The sequence below is a fragment of the Haliotis cracherodii genome, unplaced genomic scaffold (genome assembly GCF_022045235.1).
Source record: "Haliotis cracherodii isolate W230 unplaced genomic scaffold, xgHalCrac1.p SCAF_10, whole genome shotgun sequence".
Taxonomy (NCBI): domain Eukaryota; kingdom Metazoa; phylum Mollusca; class Gastropoda; order Lepetellida; family Haliotidae; genus Haliotis; species Haliotis cracherodii.
This window is the reverse complement of record NW_027266265.1, coordinates 18,214,423-18,241,317: the sequence shown is the minus strand read 5'-3', so window position 1 is coordinate 18,241,317 and position 26,895 is coordinate 18,214,423. Positions and strand designations below refer to the sequence as shown.

The 26,895-nt window shown below is 39.6% G+C and overlaps 1 protein-coding gene and 1 long non-coding RNA gene across 3 annotated transcripts; one reads left to right on the top strand and one right to left on the bottom strand.

The window, feature by feature from the left end:
* Positions 1-4,118: 4,118 nt before the first annotated feature.
* LOC139454156 (uncharacterized) lies at positions 4,119-21,190 on the top strand. Of its 2 annotated transcripts, none has more exons than XM_071235693.1 (9): positions 4,119-4,399; positions 5,606-7,818; positions 12,367-12,490; positions 13,874-14,038; positions 14,827-14,911; positions 16,282-16,413; positions 16,863-16,967; positions 18,324-18,503; positions 18,872-21,190. In XM_071235693.1, exons 2-9 carry the CDS (start codon positions 5,609-5,611, stop codon positions 19,060-19,062), a joined length of 3,192 nt encoding a protein of 1,063 aa, XP_071091794.1. In that variant the 5' UTR covers positions 4,119-4,399; positions 5,606-5,608; the 3' UTR covers positions 19,063-21,190. The 2 variants fall into 2 exon arrangements, with proteins under 2 accessions (XP_071091794.1, XP_071091793.1); XM_071235692.1 differs by having other exon boundaries at positions 14,800-14,911.
* LOC139454157 (uncharacterized) lies at positions 18,713-24,251 on the bottom strand. The gene is made up of 5 exons (XR_011652443.1): positions 24,221-24,251; positions 21,820-21,886; positions 21,066-21,163; positions 19,995-20,076; positions 18,713-19,105 (listed from the first exon to the last, which is right to left on the bottom strand). It is a non-coding gene; the product is annotated as an uncharacterized lncRNA (long non-coding RNA).
* Positions 24,252-26,895: the final 2,644 nt, after the last annotated feature.

Sequence of the window (26,895 nt, the reverse complement as noted above, 5' to 3'; positions counted from 1 at the left end):
TATTTTCATCCGAACCTTGGATGTAAGACACTTTCCCATTGGCTGAGAATTAAAAAGTTATCCAGGTACGTTTGCGGAATATGAATTGTAGAGTTGTAGGCGGTCGTTGTTCTTTCTGACACTTTACCCAGAGAAAATTATGTATATCGTTGACCCCACAAAAACACGTTAGATTATATCCTAGATACTAGACAATCACTTCATTGTACCACAATTTCATATTTATAACAGGGGTCAGTTTCGCTTGACTGAGTTCAATTAGTGCCGTACGTGAAATCGACTCCTGAGCTGTTATATTCCATGTGGTCGCCAACAGAAGACAATTGTTACTATTGAAACCGCATTTATGGTAGTAGGATGGTATGTACGCTTCCAAGAAATGAAGAGTCGTTGTAAAAATTAGTTGAATTATGAAAAGAAGACAACCAATCGATAATGTTATCAGACCTTTAAAATGGGAATGATCAATTCTACAAATATATGTTTCTATCATATGTGACATCGCAATTGCTAAATGTCGAATCAAAGACGTATATACAATATCCATACGTCTTTGATCGAATCTACGAATGTTGTGACGTTACAACAGGTAGGAAATATCACTTAGAAGCTGTAAAGTTTACAACAGCTAATCAAACGTAAACAAAAGCGGCAATACGTCCACAGCTACCATGACTCGCCTCTATCCGTCACTCGGCAAAATAATTCGTAGACTATCGGCTTGTCACAAGTGTCAACGAGTGAAATACCCACTTTTACATACGGTTCAAGTGATAACCTTGACCTTCTATCCCACTTCAGGGACAATAACCAGCTATAGGAGTATTACACACAAGGGTAGAATTAGTCTGTCGTACAGACCCTGAAACAAATATATCCAATACAGCCCATACAATTCTATAATATTTGGCAAGTCTAGATTACTGCAGTATCTGAAAATTAAGAAAGTCTCTGGGCCCCTCTTTAATCTTTTATCTTTTTAATCTTCATAATCTATTAATAGTTTATACCTGTAATTTAACAACTGTATTTGTTCTCTGTAACAATATTATTTCAGAGACTAGATGTTAATGTAGGGTAGAATTGTGGTATGTAAGGCGCCGCGATTCGCTGTGCAGAGTTGCGTCCCTTGGGCAAGCCAGAAACCTATTTGATTGTGGGTTCGAATCCCGGTTCGCCCCGATTATGTTTATAGGTTTGTCAGCACCATACCCGTGCTCGTGGGTTTCACCGAAGTGGTAAACGTCGGAGACCTGCATCACTTCCAGCTTTCCACCCACATTAAGCTGACACGCCGCGATATAACTGGAATAATGTTAAAAGCGGCGTTAAACCCAACTCACTCACTCACTCTAAATTCGAGAGCGAGGAGTATGACATGGATGACATGAACACAAATATAATGTTCTATTTATTACCGAAGGAGATGTCTACATACAGAGACGAATTTTAGTGTTTACCTATAAACACAGCAAGTGGCAACATCAGCGGAACAACAATTTGTCGAAGGACGTCAAAAATCTTAAGCTATGACGTCGATTCTAGCGTGACATCATTCCGACCTCACATCACAATAAGATTCGCATGACGTGAACAATACCATCGGATGACGGAAACAATTCACGGTTGCCTCGGGACGTGATAAATGGCCCTAGGGCACATATGGGTTTTATGAACCCCGATATGTTTGCCCGGTTGTGTTTGCAAACACAACAGCACCGACGCTCAAGATGCTTTTCGAAGAACTTCTTCAACTTATGGTAATTCAAGCGCCATGTTGTCAGTACGCAGGACACCTATAAGAAACTTTGAAAAGTCACATTAGCACCGCACTTTGAATATCTGACCAACAGTCGGTCACTCGCACTGCCGGGGTCCCGTCTGTGCATTGAAAACGGTACGGTTTCCTTGATCTATCAGCTGAATTTGTTTCATGTCAGTACCATTTTGGAAGAGGGAAATCAGAGTGTTCGCCAAAGACATTCATGTTAACTGTACCACCCTATACTGAAGACGTGAAAATCAACACACTCAAGTCGGCTTGTATCTCAGTGACAGCTTCGAACGAAGGGCAAGGTCACCGCCGGAATAATAAAAGACAACCGTGATCTATTCACAGCGTTTTACGCTAGAGATAAGGAATGTTATTGTTCACATTTGGGATATTTTGAGCCACATAATCAGAATTCAGGCACACTTCTACGGAGTTTTCGAATGATTTGTATCGGAAAGGTTCACTTTGAGTGATCTGGTCGTGCAGTCGTGAACAAACAACGCCACAAAGTACGCTTCGCAGGGGACACTCATTGCACAACAGGATCATCCAAGCAAGTCTGTATGTCTGTCCAGATAGTTTAAACTGACTTCATTTCACCACGCTTATCCTTTTAAATTAAATCAAATTGAAAGTTGCGAAAGTGGTCGGGTGCGTCACGCTCATGGGGACCCTCGATCTTTTGATCGGTAGTCGTATCATGTACAATGTAAATGGATAGCCTATAGCTCGATTATATAATGTCTGTGGAAGCTCTATGCATAACTTATATAGAATGCAAACCGAATTTGATGCGTGTGACTATCTTGTGTGGTTTAATAAAGTGTTTGTAAATATCTCATACCCTCATGATATTGCATCAGTTCTGCCGTGTAGTTGCAAAATGAAGGACGTCTCACGATTTTTTTATGAATGGGAAAAGTAGTCCCGGTGTGACATAACACATTCCGGCGCAGTGGTCGGCCGTACGACACACGTGTGACGTACGGATTTAGTATCTTACCACCTGTATCTACACCACGTGGGTAATGAATAGAGAATATTATGTTCGTGTTCATATAATACTATGTTCACGTCATGGTATGTTATGAACAGGAATATAATGTTCTATTTATCAACGAAGAAGGTGTCAACATACAGAGACGAATTGTAGTGTTTACCTGTAAGGAAAGCAAGTCGCAACATCAGCGGAACCTCAACAATCTTCAGCTATGACGTCGATTCTAGTGTGACGTCATTCCGACCTCACGGCACAGCATGATTCGAATATGGCGTCGTAGGTAATAATATTTATTTATTATCGGGGTAAATATCAGGGTTCATAAAAACCATATGTGCTCAAGGGGCATATCACGTCACGAGACATCAGTGTATTTTTTCCGTCAGAACGGGCGGAATTGTTGACGTCATTCGAATCTTATTGTGATGTTAGGTCGGAATGACGTCACACTAGAAACGACGTCATAGCTTAATTTTTGACGCCTTTCGACAAATTGTTGTTCCGCTGCTGTCCTTATAGATAAACCACAGGGCCACGTATAGCCATACTATACTGAATGTACTGATGACACTAAAAGTGTAATCAGTACAGTCAGTATAGTATGGCTATACGTGGCCCTGTGAGATAAACACTAAAATTCCTCTCTGTATGTAGACATCCACTTCGGTAATAAATAGAACATTATATTTGTGTTCATGGCCTAGTATTATATGTTTACGGTACTCGTGCCTAAATTCCGGTATTTTATTCTCCGTGACAGATAAACCATAGTTCGTCGTAGCTCGTTGATTATTCACTAATTAACTCTGTCGAGATCTGTATCTCACGGCTGACATAACAGTCATGCCATGTTTGAGTATACGAATTAAAACGCACCCCAATAGCTTATCAGACCGAGTGACTAAATTGGACCATAACACGTGAACACGTGGCGTAACCATATCAGTATATTATGTATGACATACCATGATTGGCAAAACATTGGCATTAATTGTGGTTTCAGCGCATTCCATCAATACGACGGGGACAAGAATCGGCTTCTTTACTACTCTTAATTCGTTGACACTCGAACCATGGTGTTTTGCGAGACCAAGAACAACACTAATGATTATTATATATTCAAAAACAATATTGATTTGATAAACAAGTAATTTCTCTGCAAATATACATGTTATAAGTACAGTTGTCATTCTGATAGACGTAGGTGTAAACACGGTTAAGTAAGACTAAAATAAACCGCAGACGACATATTCAACGGTGACAGTAATGGAGCGCTTTCTGTTCCATCAGTCGATTCCCATTTTGGCAGTAACCACACTTACAGTGCATTCTGGGATACTTGTCAAAATGGAGGAGGTTGTTGAGGAGGAAGAAGGCAAACACATTCGGCTGACTTGACCGCACATGACGCTGTACTCACAAAAAGACAGAGACAGCATTCATTGACACTGTTTAAATATTTACACGATAGTCTTTTTGAAAATGGTACTAAGCAGTCCATTGTTGACACAGTGGGACGAAGTGTCATGGTGGTTGACAAATCTCGTCCTCAGTACAGAATGTCAGTTTACGTCTTTGGATACAACGGTGATGTAACTCTTCACACTTGAGGCTGATGGTCTCTGGTAAGAACTATGCGGAGTAGTTCCATAATTACTTATTGTGTTTTTTGTAACAGAATGTTCATTGGAACATAATACACCAAAGAATAAGAATATTGACTCGTATTGTGACCTATCGACAAATCTTTCACAAAGTTTACACTTTTCGCTAAGTTTGAGTGCAAAAGGTGTGTTTTCTTTTGTATATTTTCATGGAAGTAGTGATAAATGATGCAATAGCCTTTGAGGTATTGGTCTAAGTTCTTGATATAAACATGATGCAAGCCCATTATCAGGTCCTACATGCTATTTTGACACATTCGAAAGTCTATCGCTTATCAAAAATAACTTCCAGACAGGTCCAGGAATACCTTGTGAAATGGCATACTTCATCAGGACACTAGTCATAGCAATCATATCAATTTCAAGCTAATGATTATGTGTTCACAAATGTCATGTAAAAAGATGACAACACCATTGTTTTATGACATTTGTGAACCATATATATATTGGTAGACTATTGATAGAAATGTCAGTTTGCAATGAGGAAAACATTCAGTTTATAGAAGGATTTACTGTTGACTCAAATGTTAAGACATGCTAACTATGCCATGATGTTTTTGTCCACTAATTATGAGTCAACAGGAATTAATCAAAGACTTCTTGCTAACATATTAGAACTTGTGGAATAACATTACACAGCTAGTTTGAACAAGGTGTATGTTATAATGTTTGATCAAATGAAGTATGCATTGTGATTGTGTATTGACTGATAGTAATACATTGATGACAAGTTGAATATTGATAGTTGTCACCAATAATACTTGACTTTATCAATGGTATCCAGTATGTGTTACCTCCAACAAGATACTCTGCAATACTTTCTATGTTCTGAAGGCAGGGTTAGACTTAACCATGTTGACACAATGTTTACTACATAGTAAAGACATGAAAGATGCTTAACTATTGATAAGTCTCAATGGTGCTTTAGATGACAAACCTATAATCTATGCTTATAATAACACGAATCTTTAGTTTTTGGTTTGAATCTAAAAGTTGTGAAGTAATTTGCACTTTGTTATTGGAAATGAATATCATCAACATGATAAATATCATGAATACAGACAGGATAGAAGTTAAGGAACTTTACAATTTCAACATGTTAAATAATATAATTTACTTTTTATTTACAATTTCTCCATGCTTATCATTCTTATACTTTTTCTTTAGGAAATGTCCAGTGGTGAAAACATTTCAAGCATGTCTGAGAGGGATTCCAGTGATGAAACTAGGCAGAACAGGAACTGTCTTGGCCACCAATTTGATCCAGGTTCAAATTCTAAACCCATCACCAGCCACATGAATCTTGTTGATGGATCACAGATGCCGTTGGGTGTTAATCTTTCTGACAACCACCAAGCAAATGGTTATGGGAGCATGTCAACATCCAGTGAAGACGATGATTATGTTGATGCAGTGGTCAATGGCAGTGTGTGCAATGGTTCAGTTCATGAGAATGAAAACCACTTGAACAGCAGACCATTAACTATGCTAACAAGTGAACCCAATTCTCAGTTGGAAGAACCAACAGATCATCGCTATCCAAATGGAATAGAAAGACATGGCTATATGTCTGCACCTAGTAGTGCTATAAGTGCTTCTTTTACAACATCTAATGGCAGGGACCGGAGTGTTAGACCTAAACAGCCAATACCACCTAGGCCGAAATCTGTTCAGAAAAGCAAGAAATCATGTGAGCGAGAAACATTGCAGAGTTTAACTGAGCCTACCTTCCAGAGTGGACACTCTCCCAGTCAGTCTATGCAGCAACATAATGTAAATCTGCATAATACCCACATTCGACCTCCTGTGTGCATGCTTTCTGATGTAAATAATCAACAAAATGGTTGTGTGGGCCATCCCACATCTAATGGTGTTTATCACTCTCCTTACATGCCCTGTAGCAGACCTCAGAGTCTTATGTTATCACACATACACATGGAAAATAGACCGGCTAATATTTGTGGCAATGGTGAGTTTGATGAACCTGACTTGTTTGATATGGTTGATGAAGGTGCTGTCTGTGATTATGATAAACTTCTATTAAGTGATGAACATAATTCTCCCTCCGAGAATAGTCGGAGCGAGGAAGCAGACAGTGAGTTTTTGAATTACCACTTTCCCAACACCCAACTGGACGGCATGGCTGTGAATTGCAGTCACTGTAACCATGGTACCGCAACTGAACATTGCCAGTATTCCACAGACTCCCAACACGGAGAGTCATTCCATAATTCTCAAGGACAGTGTATGTGCAGGTCCAATCTTTCAGCGTCAGGTGAAGTAGATTTTGACAATAGTGATTACTTGAAGCTGTTCGATGAGATGGATGGTGAACACTATTCGGCAGAGGATGAGGCACAAGAAACCTGGGAGGATACAGGGGACTTCATTGACACAGACCTTCCAGCACAAACTCCCGGAATGATGTCAAGTTCGGCTGGGTCCTCCTCCTCTTCTCTCAGTGAGGATGAAGGTGCTGGAGGTCTCTTTCATCAAGTGAGTCGAGATTCAAAAGAAAATGACCTCTCGAGCAACAGACTCAATTCAGACATTGTTCCATGTGGAATCCTTGGTGACAGGATGTATGGACATCTAAAGAAGGGAGGCAATTTGTGTTTTCCAGTTGATGCTTCCACGTGTCCTTCTCAAAGATTGGTCATGGAGTCCAGTCATCACCATGGTGTCAACAGTAGTGAGAGTGAAAATGGAGATGATTATCAAGTGGACATGGTTCTTAACTGTGATGCAAATGAAGTGTTTTACGAGGAAGGAGCAGCAAGCTTAGAAGCTGCTGCAAGTTCCCGGAACATTCGGCCAGCAGGACTTCATAATGGTGCTGGGAGTGGGTACTGTGTTCATAATGACAGTGTTAGACTTGAGCCTACAGGTCCTGTACACCATGAGCATGTTGGCGGTGTGACTGCTGACTGCGGTATCGGGCCATCGCTGTTGTGTGCAGATGAAACTGTTCCCCCAGGGTCAGCCAGCTGCCAGCATAGCTCCTGCCCTATGGCCGTCCCGGCTGGCTTGTGTGTGAACAACCTGAGCAGCAACTCGCCTCCCAATGTAGAACCATCGGCAGGGGGTTACCATGTTCCAGTGTCCAATTTCCAAAATGACAAAAGTAACAATCACCAAAAAGTGTTTATAAAATTTAATGTGACAAACCAAGAAAGGAAAAGAACAATAGGGCACATAAAGAGAGATTCCTCTCACCTTGGTTCCCCCATTTCCCCGGATGATCCGGAGTCTAGTCAGCTGGAAGATGAGGATGGGGACCTCGCTATAGATCAATATGAGTACCAGCATGTACCAGAGTATTTCCAGGAGCAGATGATGATGATTGCAGCCGAGATGGCCAGGACTCGAGTCAATGCTGAGTTAGTATTTACTTTCTTATACTTTGTAATCTGCACTGCAGTAAGACCATCTTACGCAATGGTTATGCATTATCTGTGGACTAATTTGTAGAATACTAAAACAGAGCTCAAGATAAGCTTTTGGTTATTTGGGTATTTTGCCCAAGGGTTTGATTTTGATTGGGTATCCACAATTTTTAGAGGGTATTCAAAAATATTTATACACTCATTTCTTGACATAAGGGTATTTTTACCTTTTTCCCAACAATCCCTGTAAATCAGTTAAAAATAAATGAATAGTATTAATACTAGTATACTGTCTGCATCTGCTTACAGCTACCTCTCCGGGAAACCTTTTTTTTTAAACACCTAGCATTGTAAGAAAGGCACTACTTTTTTAATCATGATAATCACAAATCTGTTTAAGATACATTGACTAGGCATGATGGGCTTTTCAATTGAAATCTATCTTTATTCGAGTTAGTTTGTTGCACAAGCTTTTCCGAATGTAACTATAGGTAGGTGAATTTCACGATCGGCTGATACACAATCATATATTCTAACAATTGGAATATACATGATATAATCGTCTCATATAGTTGTAATATACACATAACTTTTATTTCAAAAGCATATTAAACTGCATATTTCAGTTTATTTAATGCATATTTTACTCAAATATGTAGCTTACTTCGAGCTCTGCTAGAATGCTGATCGGTTGTCACAATGTGTGGCTGTGTGTGTGTGGTACCTATGAAGCCTGGATTGTTGCTTGTAGTATCAACTGTTGGTTTGCCCAGTCCACACTTGATTATTTACCATGTTTCACGGCTGCCATGATACAGCTTGAATATTGTTACCTACCATATAAACCAACATTTCGTAACTCAGATTATTTAACCATGTTAACCATGTTAACAGGTGCTCGATTTAACATCTTTAAGGAACTTGATTTAGAATAGAAACTGACCATTTTTATCCACTGGTCCTTATTGGGCATTTTGACAAGGACTATACGCAGTGATAGGACTAGTGCAAATTCTAACTCTGATGTTGCAACCTGGCCCCGTATAATTTACACACGTTAAGGCATAGACAAGACAGTTTGCTGCCAGTGTCACATAAATTGATGAAGCATTGCTGTAAAAGGCAATAGGCACATATACAGAACTTAAAATACCCTGTTTGATTACGTCAAACCCAATAAAATATGACAAATTTCATGTAACACAGGGATTAGCAATGAAGTATGGTAAATAAACTTCAGAGGTATTGAGTGTGTTCAAAGGTCAATTTTGTATAGACACATACTTGAAATTGTTTGACATGCACTTGGTGCATATTAGGTTGCATTCTTCAATAATAGGTTGCAATGGTGCATGTTTTATATTGCTAAACCAAGCTCTGTTTAAGCATGTTAAAGTTTCACAGTGTTAATAGGTAAAGTTGTACAGATTTGAAAGCAAACTGTGATCATGGCGAATGGGCCAAATGATTAAGGTAATTTGTTTCAAAATCAGCTGACCCTAACCTGTCTGAGACATAATCATGATGATAATTGTCAGTAGAGTTTAACATTGGACTTAAGGACTAGATGAGCTGACCACACTGGACATGCTAAAAGTAATAATTAGTAAACAGAAAAATGTAACTTGTCAAGGGCTTCAGGGTAGTAGCCAGCATGGGTGGCCCAGTTGTCTAAAGCGCTGTGATTCGCTGAGCAGAGTTGCGTCCCTTGGTTGCATCAGAGACCTATGATTGTGGGTTTGAATCCTGGTTTTAGCTGAACATCTCAGACCTGCATCACTTGAGGCTTTCCCTCCAACATCAAGCTGACACACCATGATGTAACATGATGTAACTGGAATACTGTTCAAAGTGGTGTCAAACCCAACTGACTCACTAGTGGATTCAGACCCCTGGCCATGCTGGGTGTTGGACAGAAATATTACCCAGCGATTGTCATGATTGCAGCCCTGATTAGGCCATCCACATATTTTTGTGTGTTTCTCATCTCCATCCTCAACCTGAAAATGTTTTTCACGAATTGTGCAACTTATTCCATGAAATTTTAGAGTTTAGAATACTTGCTTACAGCTCTTAAATTAATTTATGACATTGGAAATAAAGTTTAAATAGATATAGTCAAGGCAAGATCAAGCTGACCTGTTCTTTTTTAATGTGCAATTGTAGGAGTAATATTTTTTAGCACATTGGGACATACATTTCCACAGTGGCAGGGAAAATTGAGATAAGAAAACTTTTGATTAGATGGGGAACAGAAAGAAATATGGACAACCTTACAGTCTTGTTCACAGTCATGATAACTGGAACCATTTGATGCAGTTATCATGGTAATGAATGAGTAATGATGAACATCATGTAACTGATAAGCATGATAATATATCAGTGACCACAACCTTTCCTAATGTCACCATTGTACTCGGCATACGCAGGTTGTACCTGATATGTACTTGATGTATGGCACACATCAGCATGTAACTGGTGGTCAGTCAACATAGTACATCATAGTACATGATGTGATGAACAATGATAGATTAAATAGGAGATAAACATATTATGGTTTCAATGTTGAGCTAGGTTACCTGTAGGTTTAACCGCGATAAATTGAACTTGTAACTGAATGCGCATAAACATACAAGCACAGCAACTTGGTAAGCTAACAGAGGTGGGCACCCCGAAGCAAGACTGAGCAAGCTTTGCAAAGCTTTCGTTCTACACATCATGTCACCATTATCCTGATTATGGTTGGCTAAAAAGATAGATAATCGGAGTTATCGTCGATAGGAAGAAATAAGAACGATTATCAATAAGAACACTGAAGAAGTTGTTGTCATCAATAAAAATTCACGCAAACTATTGTGATGATAAATAGTTTACATCTGAGGGCTTTTATTGTGATTTGACAACCTCTGACCAATCATTTTACATAATTTCCAAATTCATAGTAGAATTAACATTCATCATGTTGATTGGGCTGATCATGATGAATCAATTGCGTAATCCTGTAAATGAAATGAAACGAAACTAAGCATGCTAAGTGCATGTAAAAAAAATTCTTCACTAACACTTCATTGTCAACACAACATCGATCTTTGAACACACTTAATACCTCTAAGCTTCATTTACCATAAGGGGGCACGGGTGGCCCAGTTGTCTAAGGCACCGTGATTCGCTGTGCAAAGTTGCGTCCTTTGGGCGCACCAGAAACCTGATTGTGGGTTCGAATCCCGGTTCGCCCTGATTATGTTCCTACATTTGTCAGCACCATACCCGTGCTCGTGGGTTTCACCGAAGTGGTAAACGTCGGAGACCTGCATCACTTCCAGCTTTCCTCCCACATTAAGCTGACATGTCCACACGTAACTGGAATACTGTTAAAAGCGGCGTTAAACCCAACTCTCACACTCACTCATTTACTATAATACATCACTAATCCCAGTGTTGTAATTTGTCTCGCTTTTTTGGGCCTGATGTCACTAATCTGTGGGTACTTCAAGATTATGTACTGGACTGTAGCTTCATCTTTCACTGAACTCTGTGTCGAGTATTTTAGTTCCTTAAATCGAGCCCTTGCTATATAGACCTTATTTTTGCTTATATACATGGTATAGTATCACCGAACACACTAAAAAATACTCAACATTATCATGATTATGCTAAGATGTTCAGGCTGTTAGATTTAAAACTTAAGATTGATTATCTGTTCACTAGTCACTAGTGTCGGCGCCATACCATTTTTGGGTTGCAACAGTGCCTCATCTTCCTGAGGCAAGGGAGTTAACTGTCTGTAGAAGTCCAGTTTCCACCCTTGCTGAACTAAGTTGGAATTTTGAGTGGCAATTAACAGTTATGTCCTTCCTATTAACCATGATTAACCAATCAGATTTCAAGTCTCATATCACTTGCAATTTTGTTTGCTTCAAATTGCCCAGTGAAGACCATCTGATTGATAATCAAGATCTAATTTGTAATTAAAGGGGGCTTACTTTCTGCTATTGACTGAAATCTGCGCGGCAGTTTACAACATGTACAAATAGGAGGTTGATTTCGTTACACGATTTTAGATCTGTCGACTATAGACCTGTTCATGCTGTTAGTCCAACCAAATTATAACTCCATAATTCCATATCTCCATACATTTGCCCCTTTTAAGGGTTTTGCTGTATGTTATCACTACAAGGATGAGTGGTATAACTCTGTTAGTTTCTATTTTTGAGCTGCCATGTTGGGTAATAACTTATATACTGCTGAAAGCTTTTCAGACATATTAAACATAACTGATTACCTCAAATTTATGGTTTGTGATGATCATGTCAGGGATACAAATGTCTTTCATTTCAAGTGTGCCACAGGGCACCTCAAGAAGATCTTAATGTGTGCCCTTTAGAATTTGTGCGCCCACACATGTTGGCTGAGTATAGTCAATAGATTACCCAAGTCACCAATTGGTCAAGGAGCCTGAGCTCCCACTTCTCACGTGTTACAGAGATTTTCTCTAACCAGTGCAGCTACCAGCTTTACTCATTGTCGTGTTTATACCTCAAGGTCGGGTGTCTCGGAGCCGATCTACGAGGACATTGAACCGCTGCCTGAGACCGAGGAGGCTGGCAACATGGCTGCCTCGGGCCTCCCGGCAGATGCTCAACAAAAAGAAGCAGCCTACAGAAAGGTTAGTAAACAAAAGTTGAGTTGGCCAGGGCAAACAGACAATACAAGTCACATTGCCTAGCTTAAGATGTGATCAGGATCATGCTCAGTTCACCAAAAAATTGTAAGGTTTGTTCGAGGCTAAATTCTGAGAGTTTGGTCCCTTTTTCATGTTCATTGTAGAATGAAGCGTAGACAAGAAGTCGACATTAGCCAATCAGAAGGTAGCTTTCACAAGCTTTGCAACACTAGTTTCACACTGGGGACTTCGCTTTAAAACTTAGTATGACTAATTCTCAATTAAAAAAATGAAAACTGAACAAGAGAACATTTTGGAATGGCTAATAGATGGCCCAGATTGTCTGGCAGTACTTACCACTGGCAATAAAACGTCTCTTCTGTTCAAATGTTTTTCCCCTTGAAGCAAGAGATAGCCGATGATTTTGACGGAATCAGTCGTAAAGCTTGGAACTGTCGTTCAAACACCCTGTGTTAAACGTTTGAGGTTGCATGATGATTAGAAAACATATTCCAACTGTCCCTTTCCTGATCTGGTAAGCAATGCTCTGATTGGTCGGATGAAAGGTCGTTCTGACGTGACCCGTAATGGGATGTCCTCAGAACTTTGTAAAGCAGTAGCCAGAACTAAGATCTGATTTTAATGAAATTGTGCTTGAGTCTAATTCTTGAGTGTTTATTATGCTTTATTCTACAATGAACTTGAGCAGGAACCTGAACAGTGTCATTTAGTAGCTAGAACTTTGATTCTGTAGATTGAGCCCACTTAGTACAGTGGATGGGTTGTTTCTGGCTCAGGTGTCTCTGAAAAGTGCTCACAGAATTAGGATGCAGTTTTTGTCATAGTGGACATGTCATGCATACCAGCTGAAGGGAAAATACCTCTTCCCAATTACTCATTGTTTCATTGAAAAGGTGTATGTGCAAGAAAAGTATGTTGTATGCATAATCATGATTATCATGTGAATATTTCTTGAACATTTGCTACAATTTGCTTTGATATTTGGCACATCATCATGGGCCTATATCCTGATGGCCTCCATGTTGAATATGTAGATTTTGGCTTCTGCATCTGCAATAATTAGTGTATCACTAGGCAATGAGTGATTCTATGTAAATACAATCAGGCTGTTTGTTGTGCAGAAACATGAGACTCTTTAGTGTTTTCTTGATTCCCCTTATTTGTACCCAACCTTGTTTATGAGGTAATGCTGGCAATATTATATGTGAATTTAGGTAAGCTACAGTGCCTTGTAGCTTTTGTTTTGTATGATTGATGGTCAGCATCCAAATGCTAGAGAAATCAATCATAAGACATCACACTGGAATATAGTACCTCTGCGTCCTGCAGTGCTGCCCAACTCCAGTGAGTTATCATTTGTTGTAGCCTCCCCTGAGATTGACTCCGAGACGGAAGGATCGGCGGTCCAGCAGTGGTGGCAAGTCCGGTATAGAGAAGGTCATGATATGGAATGAGTATGAGGCCTACGTGCTCCAAGTGAAGCAGATAGCTACATCAGCATGTGGGCCCACTGCCGTTCTCAATGTCTTGGTGAGAAGAATCTCTTGAACTTGGACTATCATTGGAAATTCTGTGTTGTTCATAGTGTAATTTTGTTATATGTTGTTATTGACATATATATGTATAAGAGAAATTGCATCGTTCCCCAAATAAGATTAAATCACCTGATATTTTATCAGATAGCTCATTTCTTACTCTTATGCATTTTTTTGAACATGTTGAATGCATGAAAAATTTAGTATGAATTTCAAAATTTGGTATCTGCATCAGCATAAATTTTATGTTTGTGCCATTCACAAGTAATGTGCAGTAGCTGCATATGGATGACAAGTAGTGAAAATATAGTGAGTCATCACTTCTAAGACGTTTGACATTACATTGCACGCCCCCCACTACACAGCTGTATTTTGGGGGAATACTGTGGGCAATATACTCAAGAAACCACATAGATGAGGGGACACAGGCTGACAAATCATCAGATAAACTTTTATGTGGTACATTTTATAGTTTTTATACCAGTAAAACTGGTAAAAATACCAGTATTTGCCCATTCATCTGATCAAATCTACATCAAGGAGAAGGAATCAAGTAAAAGGGGTAGTTAAATGATGCTGGTTTACCACCGATTCACCAAGGTTGGCACAGTCTGTGTTGCCCTTGTCAGATGGTCTGCTGCTGGCCTGGAATACATGTACTGCTTCCATTGCTGTACTAGGGGTTGCGTTTTGTTTGTGTAAGACTAAGAGAGTATTAAGCTGACTGTTTCGATCTATGTCAAAATGCCCTTTCAGAAAGCATTTGATGTGTGTGTTGACAAGGATGAAGTGTGTAAGAAGATCCACACCAACCTGAGAGATGAGCTTGGCTCCATTCCCACGTACTTGTTCTCAAGGGCTGTGGCGGGTAAGGATGCTACTTGGTCTAAGATTTTGTTTAACAGGACTTGATGACGTATTCTGCCTAATGTTTAGATTGCTCATATTTATCTACCCAGTTAGGTGATGTAGTGCAGAGATGCCAGCCATTACAATTTTGTCAGAATCGTTTGCTGCCAGAGCGTTTAAGTGAAATGTCTTACGAAGTTTGTCAAAAACACATCACCTGTAATTAACAGGATTAGATCTAGTTTTGACCTATTAGTATGGTCACATATAGAACCGATTACTAATCACATAATAATTTTTTCGCTTGTGATGGTTTGAGGGATTTTGGGGTATAAAATGCCATGCAGTAGATGATATATTTGTATTCAAATCATGCAGTCAATCATACAAATGATAATTACCTATTTTCAACAAATGTGCCACATATTTCTAATGGCCTCAATTTAGGATTGGCATCTCTTGTTGGTTCTTATATCGCGCAGTTCATAAAAGGCAAGTTTTTGTTCGGATGGCCAAAAATGGCTGCTGAAGATGGCCTTGGTTGATGTGTTCAGACAGCTGGCCAGATGAAGGCCTGATTACACTCTGCAGAAAGCATAGCTGGGATATTGCTGGCCACAATGTGAACATATGTCCGCTCACAAACTAGGTATTGCTATAATGTTTACAGTGACCCCATGGGGATTCTGGGTTAGAACAGTGTCCCAGCATCCTATGCTTATAGGAGGCACCAATGGACTAGGTGGTCATGATATCAACCACTGGTTTGTCTTGTCCAGACAGGAATATCACAAACCGCTATCCCATCGCTGGAGTTGACAGGAATAGCTGGAAAATTGCTGATGCAGCGTAAAGCAACATTTATTCTTCAATCAAACAGCATTCTATAGAATCAATCCAGAGCTAGAGATAAGCTGCATATTTGCATAAAATACCCCCCCAAAATATTCAAAACACAATTACTTTCAATTAACTTGGGTACAGAAACGCATGCATTAAATGAAAAACTCAAATGTATTAAAACGGCATGCGTTAATACCCAATGAAGCATTTCAGCATGCGTACAATGGAGCTAATTTCCGAAACACAATTGCAAGCTAACTTACTTTCCGAGTCAAGCCTTTTGTTAGAACCCTTATATACATCTAAAACATTATTTTATTTTTTTGAATTCTCAAAATGTTGGCTCATTTTGGGAAAAACCCAATAGAGTGATGAATAAATGAGTGAAAAAATATTAGTTACCTAATGAAAAATGTAATAACCCAATTAAAATAGAAATATTCAAGTAAAAACTCAATTGCTCAAAAAGTTATCTGGAGCTCTGCAATCCAATGAGCATTAGACAGCAAACAAACAAAGCTTCTACAATGAATGGTCTGTTGCCAGGCACCACGGCTGAGGATTTGCTGCATGGTATAGAGAGTCTGACTCAGGGCAGGATACGTGGTCGATTCTTCCACTTCTGGCCATCCAGGGATGTGCATCTGCTCAAATGGCTGGGGCAGTGGATGAAGAAAGGTCTGTACATCTCAGCTTAAAGCATACTCTATGTCACCAATTTATTGTCATATTCAGGGCTATGAAAAAAGAAGTACATATAAATCAACAACTTTCCATCCTGCAGCAGTGGGGCTTTAGTCGTTCAGTACACATCATGGAGCCAAAACTTTGTGAGATTGTTACAAGACTGCTAAAATCTGAGTAAAAGAAATACTCATTTTCTAAAAACTCATTCCTCTGTCTAATTGGTGGATATTTTACTGTCTTTCATATTCTCCTCAGACTTGTTTGTAAGGGAACATGTGTCACGGTCCCAGCGGATTGGAAATGTTTCCATGTTAGATTTGAAATCCAAACTTTATGTCTGATTTTCACTGTTTGTAGTAAAGGTGGTTAATTTAGATGAAACCGTATACTTGAAGTATTGTAGATGATCAGGGTGATGATGTGATGTATTGTGAACCTAGGTGCAGTCCCTCTGGCTACTCTGAACCTACAGAAAGGGGTCAAGGCGGGCTGGACGGTCCCCGATGCCTGGCACCATCAGATGGTCTATGGTGTGAGCTCTAAAGGTATTGTGTTAGAGGAAGATATGTGTTTTAGTTTGCTTCTGATTTCTTTTGAATGTGATTGCTCCAAAATGAGACTCCATAGGTCAAAAAGGACTTTACGTCGTTTAGTTTGGATTGTTTTGTTATCACACAGCCATGTTATCTGATAGTATTAAAGTTTGTTTTCGTGACTCAACATAGTTATGTACCCAATATGCAATTATAACCACTCGTCCAAAGCCTGTCTAGTACAAATTCATGCTGTCCAGTTTGCTAAGCTCATCATAGCGTTGGAATAACACTAGTGTATACTGAAATTAATGCCAGAAGATAGGTTTGGGACAGTACATATAGCAGATACAAAGGCCAATGCCTGGGCTGTAAGCCCTTTTAAATGATTTGGATGTTGCTAGGGCCATGTTAACATTGCTTTATGCCATGGACATTGCTTAATGTACAACATGATTTTGGCCTTGTTGGTTTTTATGATGCCATGTTTGCTCCTTTTTCGGGGACTTAGAGATCTAGTGCACTGGGGTGTCGTTACTCGCTGTGCAGAGTTGCCTCCCTTACCTGACTCAATCTTGTCATGGCTTTGATTCCACCAGTCATCCTGACTTAGGAATCTTGGTCTGTCAGCACCATACTCATACACCATTCTTTTTTAACTAAAAGTCAAATTCTACTATGACTTCTGATTGGTCAATCACAGGTTTGAAATCACTATAACAACCTCTGATTGAAACAACTAATTTGATAGGCACATCACCAGGGAAGCTGATACTTATATGAAATAACATTGTACTTCATTCTCATTGATTGTTGGCAGGCATTTTATGATAATATACCAGTATTATATTTGCAACACAAAATGAGGAGTTGCAATTCCAAGAATATTCAAGATATGTGTGATTTTACATTTTAAGCAGGAACTATGATAGAAAATAAGGGGGAATGATTGACATGACATTCATTATGTTACAGTATATGTTCTGACTTTTTATGTGTGCACAATGGAAATTTCACTTCATTTTCTTATGGGTTAAGGACATATTTTGTCCAATGGAAATAATCAGTGATTCCTTAATTCAATTAAGCAGCCTTCTCCAGACATTAGTGTCTCGTCACTCAGTATCTCCTCACCACAGATATAACTATGAGTTTTGTAATGGTAGAATGTAGAAATATATAGATAATATTACAGTGTGTTCGAATGTAGGGCTATTTTACCTGTGGATGTCATTGTGCTGTGTTAAACACTGAGAGCTTGGTTCCACCAATTCAGCACTGTCAAGTCTACAGGTTTCATAGCTCTAAGTTGAAAAGACAGTAGGTTTATGTTGTAATTTGCCTGACCCCTACCATGTTCATGTACAGGTGTGTACCTGACGAATCCCCTGGAGAACGTGGCGGAAGAGACTGTACTCGAACAGTTGGTCAGTGATTCCATTCTTCTGGTAAGACGCCAGGATGTAGTCAACCGTTTCCGTGACAACACTGACCTAGGGGAGATTATTCGACATCCAGACGACAGATGGCGAACTCTAAATGTTCTAGGTACAGAAATTGACTTTATTATTGATGATAGTAAGAATATTAAAATGCTTAAGATGGTTTATTTATTATGTTAAGAAATTTTTTCAATACAATTGTTTTTCCTTGGATTTTTTGTCCTTACTTGATTCAATGGTAATAAATAGTCACTGAACTGCAAAGCAGCCCTGTATATTCATGTGACTGAGCAGCAGTGTATACAATCTCCTAAAGAATTATGAAACCTAAAGATATAAATTGTCATGCCAAAAATATGACTCATTGCATCATGACTTAATCTGACTTTAATAGGGAGAGAGCATGTAGGCATGATAGAATGGGGAGGCACACTTTTTCTATGATTCTTGATGTGAAGTTTTCCACCATTTCAGGACAAGTTGTGAATGTACTGCGTGAGTCCAACATGCCGCACCCCGTGTACAGAGCTCAGTTGACCTCCCACATCTCCATCCCCGCTGTGTACAAGGCTGGCATCACCCTCTTCGTCCAGGGAGAGTCGGATCTGTGGCAGGAACTGATAGCCACATCTGACTTGGCTCCCCGAGATTCCCCACACACTTAACACCCGACAGTCTCCACTACACGTCCGCCTCTTGTAGTACCACCTGTGAATTGAAGGAAATCACTGTTACTTGAAACACTTTCTGATTTCTATAAGCACTTTTGAGAATTGAGTGAATATGTCAAGATGTTTGCATAAAGGAAGAGTATGCATTTGTGAAGCATGGGCCTTCGGAGGGTTAGAAGAATCTGTACCTGGATACTTCGGCATTTTCAGAGTTATCGTAGTCCTTTCATAATAATATACTGACAAGATTAATTCTATCTTAGTGTACATGGGCAATTATGCCAATCTTATTACAGTCAGATATTAGTGCTCGCTAAAACTACACAAAGATCTGAGGACACCCTATTACAGGTCACGTTAAAACACCTTTTGTGAAGTGCCTAACAAAAAGTTAGCCAATCAGAACGCAGCTTTCTCGAGCTTTATGCACTAGTTTCAGACTATGCTTTGAAAAATATTGATTCAAAATTTGTAAACTGAACGAAAGAAAATTCTGGAATGTCAAATAGATGGCTGAGATTCACACGGGCAATGAAAAGTCTCTTCTGTTTCAAATGTTTATCCCATTGAAGTGAGATGGAATCAGTCGACCAGCCGTAACTACTGTCCCTGTGTTAACTTTTTATGGTTGCATGGTTAGAAAACACATTCCAACTTGCAACTTTCCCAATCTGGTAAGCGATGAAAAGCTGGTCTGATATGACCCGTAATAGGATGTCCTCTGATTGTTGTTTAGCGGAAGCGAGAACCAAGATTTGATTTTAATGAGATTGCAATTATGCAAGCTTTAGGCCGGTTCTATGCAGTTCACCTTAAACTGGCATTTTTGCCATTCGTTTAATCTGCTACAAATTACTCATTGGCATGTAGTTGAAGTACATATTGGCTGATTGGTGTTAGGTATGAAATGATATGTGCATACTTGCCTCCTGATTCTTTTCCTGTATAAACCAGGTAAAGTTGCCACTCCATCTGGTGTGGTTGGCAGGAATCGGTCATTAGATGATGCTTAAACGTTCATCAGGATCATCGAGGAGGGAGGCATGGAGATAATTCAGATGGTTAGTAACAATGACAACAGGTTATGAAGCATAATGCTGCTATCGAGGAGGCTTCAGCTGATCTCAGCCTTACAGAGAACTATGTCCTGGGTGATATACATCCACAGCTGTGGCAGAAACAAACCAATGTATATGTACGGAGCAGAGAATACGTAGATAGCTTATGAGTTACTTTGAATGTTCCATCAGTGCACTGTCGGATAAATTGATTACAGAGTAACCTTCTTAATCTGGACCTTGTAATTCTCAACCTCGGCCACTCGGAATAAATTGTCATTTTCAATTTTGATAGAAAGTGAACATTCTGGTTCAGTGTGGTTCCACTGTTTTCCTGTTTGTGTTGGTAGAATAATTGAATAAGGGTGTAAAATGAGGCTTATGTTCTAGCTGTAAGGTCCAGGTTGATGCAGGCACTTGACCAAGGTACCAGGTACCACAAACGATGATAGTGTTTGACTTGAAGAAAATGAACTTTCTGTTTATTTTTTATAAAAACTTGCTTATGTAATGTAGGGCTGGTAAACGGTGTGGAAAAAAACTAATTGTAAAGATTTTGTTTTGTATTTATTTTGAAGGGGCCCAATTGTGAAAATATATACTGGTACCCTTGTGAAACAATAGTCAAGTATGGTTCTGATATTCATATGAATAACAAACTAACAGATGTTTTCTCTTATATAGTTAGTAAACTTGTTCCGATTCGTGTATAACAAATTTGATACTTATGTTGCATTTGTGGCCCATGTGTTTATCATATCCAAACTTGACTAAGCATTGGTGCTGTCTTCACAGAAATCATGGAAAATTATCTGATTGTTGAAGAAAATGTGAGTGATCTTCGGAGGAGGAAAACAGAACCTATTTTATGTGTACATTTGACTTCTGCTACTAGTGTGAATGAGACTTGTGAATGTGCTGTTGTATATATTGTTTTACCCCTGTTACACTGTAGACCTGCTGTTGATCCTCCATGCTGTGCCCTGCTGGATCTGATCACCTTAACTTCTCCCTCACCGCCACCTTTTGTCCTCCGTCTGGTGTAGACAAGAACACTTGACATACTTCTATAACAAATTGGAAATGGAAAATTTAATCAAAAGCACTCCATTTTAATCTGCTGTATGCAAATATACGCTGACCACCAAAACACATTTAGTTAAACAAGAAGACACTAATAGGTTAAAATGACAAGAATTATTTAGTAACATGGAAACACAGTAGGAAGTTAGAAACATGTTCAGATAATGTTTTGAAGAACAAGTGGAAATCTGAAATGTGTTTTGGTTTTGTTATACACCTACTGGCTAGGCTAATAAGTCAACCTCTTTCTTAACCTTCAGAGATATAAGTATTAATATAAAGAGATTATGATATTGTGTTGTATATAACAAGGTATTGAGTTGGTTTCTATCTAGATTTACATGGGCTGGATCATGAAACAAGGAATGTTTTTGGATATTGCAAGGGATGGTCTGTGTTGACTGTCACAGGAACGCGTCACAGGAACACATCACAGAAACACATCACAGGAACACATCACAGGAACAAGCAGCCAATGAGCAACTGTCAACCTTGAATGGTGGAAGATGTCTGTTTCACCTGGCACGTTTAGTATCTCATGAATCTCAACCAAAATATATTTGTCCAATATTTATCTTGAATTCCATCATGATGTATTATGAAAACTTACGTGAATCGAGACCCGATCTTTGCCTGGTCCTTAACAGTTGTTGGGGCTAGTGCTGGTCCTGGGCCTCCTGGAACAAAGCTGTCTTAGTGATACGGCTCTCAAAAGTCAATGTGAAAGAACTGTTATGGTAACAGTAATATCTATCCAGTACATCAAGGTGTCTCTGAGTCCCTGCCTGTGATGCTTTTGCACACTGTTCAGTACAGATGTACCAAGCAGGGTCCCACATGAGGAAGCAGCTACTACAAATGCTTGATGATGAGGTCCTCATAATATTCCGGAGATCTATTTTTGTCCAACTGTGTAACAGACTACAATAGGCCAGTATTCTTTCTAGTGACATCAAGGTCACATTCTTGCTGTACTGAATAACACCCCTTGTTTTATTTATTATGAAAAGTGTTTTTTCCCCCTCACATATATGACTATTTGATGTGTATTTATATCCTACAGTTGAAACTCACTTGAAAAACCATGGAATGAATACTGTGAATGAGTGTGAATGTTTTTATTTGCTTTCTGGAAATGTAGCGAAGTAAATATCCACTTACTGATTCTCAAGGATGCAGCATACGATGCCAAGCGTAAATGTGGTGATAGAACTTAATATGCTACTGTTAGCCTGTGTGGCCAAAAGATGACTATTGCTTTTGTTAACACAATTATTTAGCATAATACTGGTATTACTTCTGTGTGCTTGCTCCAATTGATCACGACTCGTCTGAGCGGAGGCTGGCATTATTCTGTGAGAAAGTGTGTTTAATTCATCACAGATCACATAAATGTGTTAGAGATGTACATTTAATCCAGATACTTTGCTATGTACATTGTGAGATACATAATTGATGGAGTTGTTTGACCTGTGATTTTACTGTTTTGTCTGCAAAAACCAGTGGATTAGAAGCAGTAGTATTCAAGTTTGGTAGTATGGGTATTTTTTCGTCAGTTCAGTAGTTTTAGAAGTTATTCTCAATTTTGTTTTTCAAGGGTCTTGTTCCCTAAACATGCTTAAAGTGATGGAGAGATTCGTTTGACATTAACCATAAGGGTGAAGGTCAAGTGTAATAACCTTCTGAAATTTGCATTTTTCTTCTATCATTTTAGAGATTTTATTTTGAAACTGAAAAATCATGGTACACTGTATTTAGATGGGGGGAGTGGTAGGGAGGTGGCGGGACGAGTTACCCAATCTTGATTAATTATGTATAGCTACCAGGAACACTGATAACTTCTGAGTATTGGTTTCTCAGCAGTTGTGGTTTTCATCAAAGTGGTAATTGTCGTTGACCTGTGTTCAGTTTAACTTTCCTTACACTTAATGCAACAGAAATACCCGTCAAAGCCAGCTCACTCACTAAGTAAAGAAACAATGAACCACCATAATGACTTGTATACTGGTGCGGAGTTTCCTAGGTTTTTGCAGACAAGATACAAGTGTGTATGAGCTACTGAGGAAGTCGGCTGTTGCTGCAGTGGTGTGACCATCTTGGAGATGACAGCATCTTATGTACAGTGTGTGGTAGACAAGGAAGCCGAGAGAATGTGTATAAATATTGGTGGCCTATTTCTTGTTGCTGGGGCAACATCCTCTTGCTTTCAACATAATATGTATTTAACATACATGTAAATGCATTATTTATGAATAAATGATTACCTGAATACCACTACATGCGTTGCTATTTTATACTTGCAATATCCTAAGGCCTACTCACAGACCACCGCGGATCATAACTTCCCCTGTCGTCAAGTGGTCAAGCATGCGCCCTGAGAGCAGTGGTTCTATCCCCAGTATGCATCATACCAAATGGTACATGTTGTTATCCTGCCTGGTGCAAGATGGTACTTGTTGTTACCCTGTCTGGTGCACAGTGACACACACACACACATGCACACACACTGTGACATGTTGACTTAATATCGGATTTCATTTTGAGTAAGGGGCGGTCGGGTAGCCTAGTGGTTAAAGCGTTCGATCGTCACGCGACCCGGGTTCGATTCCCGACATGGGTACAATGTGTGAAGCCCATTTCTGGTGTCCCCCGCCGTGATATTGCTGGAATATTGCTAAAAGCGGGCGTAAAACCATACTCCCTCCCTCCCTCAGTTTGAGTATTCAACAAATGACAAGTTATCACAAAAATGCATGACACTAATTACATAGTTTACAACGAACACCACATATAGCATACCATATCACATTCTCTTATTCCTTTGTGTGCAGTATCTTAGATACATTGAAACAAAACCCATAAAGTCGTATATTTGTAGTGTTTAGTATGTTACAAACTTAATCATAGTTATTTCTGAGGAGTAAGTGAGTGATTACTGCTTAACGCCGCACAAGACGTTGATGTATTGATATTTGATTTTACACAAGTTTTATCTGAATAAGCTTGCTCACTCTCCCAGTCGCGAACGTCCGAAGAACTTGTGAAGGGATTTGATTAAACTGCAGACCTAAGTCAAGTTCATTCTACAAATACCAGTGTGCAAATACATAGAATTTGAATCACATGACATTTTGATTTTGTTGATTGGCGCTATCTGTCCACGTCAGGAACTGCAATAAAGGGACATAACTCTATTAAGCATACCGCACACTCGGCTTGCCACAGCCTGGTTCCCTGGATATGCTGGCGCAGCATTCCCCGGGAACCAGGCTGCAGGGGTATTATGCATTCGTGACTAACTCGTGTTATTCCGGGACAAGCCGAATAGCTCTTCTTGCAGGTGACGGAAAGGGGCGAGTGGTGACGAATGATCTCGGAATGGCAAGATTTGGCCACGAATGTATAACTAGATGTCCATACAATGCTTAATATAGACTCCCTGTTACTCCGTGAGTTATTTTTACAGAAGGTTGACATGCATGAGCTTAATAAAATTCACCTGGCTGAGGCAAAGTCCATTGTCATTCTGTTATGTTTTGATTCCCAAATTGAAACAATATGTTAACCCAAAATCTGTACGTAAAAGAATTTAGTGTGAAACAAACAAACAAACAAACAACAAATGGTATTCAATCAATAATTGTATTACAAAATTAACTAGGTTTATAAATCAATACAATTACTGCACAGAAATGACAATGGCAGTACACAATAGAGTGGTAGTACAATATTCAATGTCAGAGCAGTTGAAATGACAAAGACAAGAATAATAATCAACTCACCGCAACAGTGGTCCAGCTTCCGAGATAGGCCTAGGCTGTCCAGGATGATAAGTGATCTTCACACGAAAACTGGTCTTGATGTAATGTCAGATGAAATATGAGATGAAATGCGAGATGACGCGCCCGCTCCTCCCACATAGTCCATCTAGCCTCCAGCACTCTCCACACAGTGCCTGACCAGCCCATTGCCACCAGAACATGACAGAACACTCCACACGTTTCCACAACGCTTGACATCCATGTCATTCCAGAAGCCCACAGACAACTCGAGCATCCAAACACAACAACTTCCTCACCACCGCCTACATCAAACAGCACCACACTCCCGACAACCAATCATTGCGCAAATACAATCCAACGAACCTCCACCGAATCCCAACAGAAACAATGCAACAGAGCCAAAAGCATTGTTCAACAATAAATCACACCACATAGAACAATGTACACATACCAAGAAGTCTATATGGGTGTTCCGATAATACTTTCTAAATAACCCGTGAAAATGCGGGTTAGAATTGGTCTTCAGCAACCCATGCTTGCCGTAAAAGGTAACTATGCTTGTCGTAAGAGGCGACTAACGGGATCGGGTGGTCATGCTCGCTGACTTGGTTGATACATGTCATCGTAGCCCAATTGCGCGGATCGATGTTCATGATAACAGTGACTGGATTATCTGGTCCAGATTCGATTATTTACAGACCGCCGTCATATAGCTGGGATATTGCTGAGTGCTCTGACGAAGCTTTATAACTTCTATAATTCTGTTAACAATTATAATACTAAATCAAATTCAGGATATTCGAAAGGGGATCAGGGCTAAGAATGGCCCAAATAAGAAACTAATTTATGAGGGTGTGAATGTTGTTTTTACGCCGTAGTTAGTATTACTTTATCTATAGCGCTGCGCCCTGACGTAAAAAACGACACTGGGAGAAATAAACCAGTGGTTGACAGCATAACCAACGAATCGCTGCCAGGGTAGGCTAGTATGACAGTTACGTTACAGTGCCGGATCTTGCGATTTATGTCCTCCAGAATCTTCACTCCAGGGTGATATAATGTACTGTGGATAATGCAAACCGATGCAGGTGATATGGCTTCACAAACGATTTTTTATTACCCACGTGGTGAAGATACAGGTGGTAAGATACTAAATCCGTACGTCACACGTGTGTCGTACAAGGTTGACCTAGTTTTATTCGTTTTGATTGGATAACCGTGACCTCTGTCACACCGGGACTACTTTTTTCATTCATAAAAAATCGCGAGACGTCATTCATTTTGCGATTACAAGGCAGAACTGAAGAAATTCATGAGAACGAGAGATATTTACAAACACTTTATTAAACCAAACAAGATAGTCACACGCATCAAATTCGGTTTGCATTCTATATAAGTTATGCATAGAGCTCCTACAGACATATAATCGAGCTAGATCTATAAATCGATTTACAATGTACGACTGCCGATCGAGCGCGTCCCTTGAGCGTGACGCACCCGACCATTTTCGCAACTTTCAATTTGATTTAACGTAAAAGGATAAGCGTGGTGAAATGAAGTCTGTTTAAACTATCTGGACAGATATCTAGACTTACTTGGGATGATCCGGTTGTGCCATCCGTTCCCCTTTGAAACGTATTTTGTGGCGCTGTTTCGGGAGGTGTTGTTCATGAATGAACGAACACGACAGCACGACCAGATCACTTAAAGTTCACAGTTCCGATACAAATCATTCGAAAACTCCGTGGAAGTGTGCTTGACTTCTGATTTTGTTGCCCCAAACATCCCAAAATGTGAACAGTAACATTCCCTATCTCTAGCGTAAAACGCTGTGAGTGGATCGCGGTTGTCTTTTCTTATTCCGGTGGCGACCTTGCCCTTCGATCGTTCGAAGCTGTCACTGA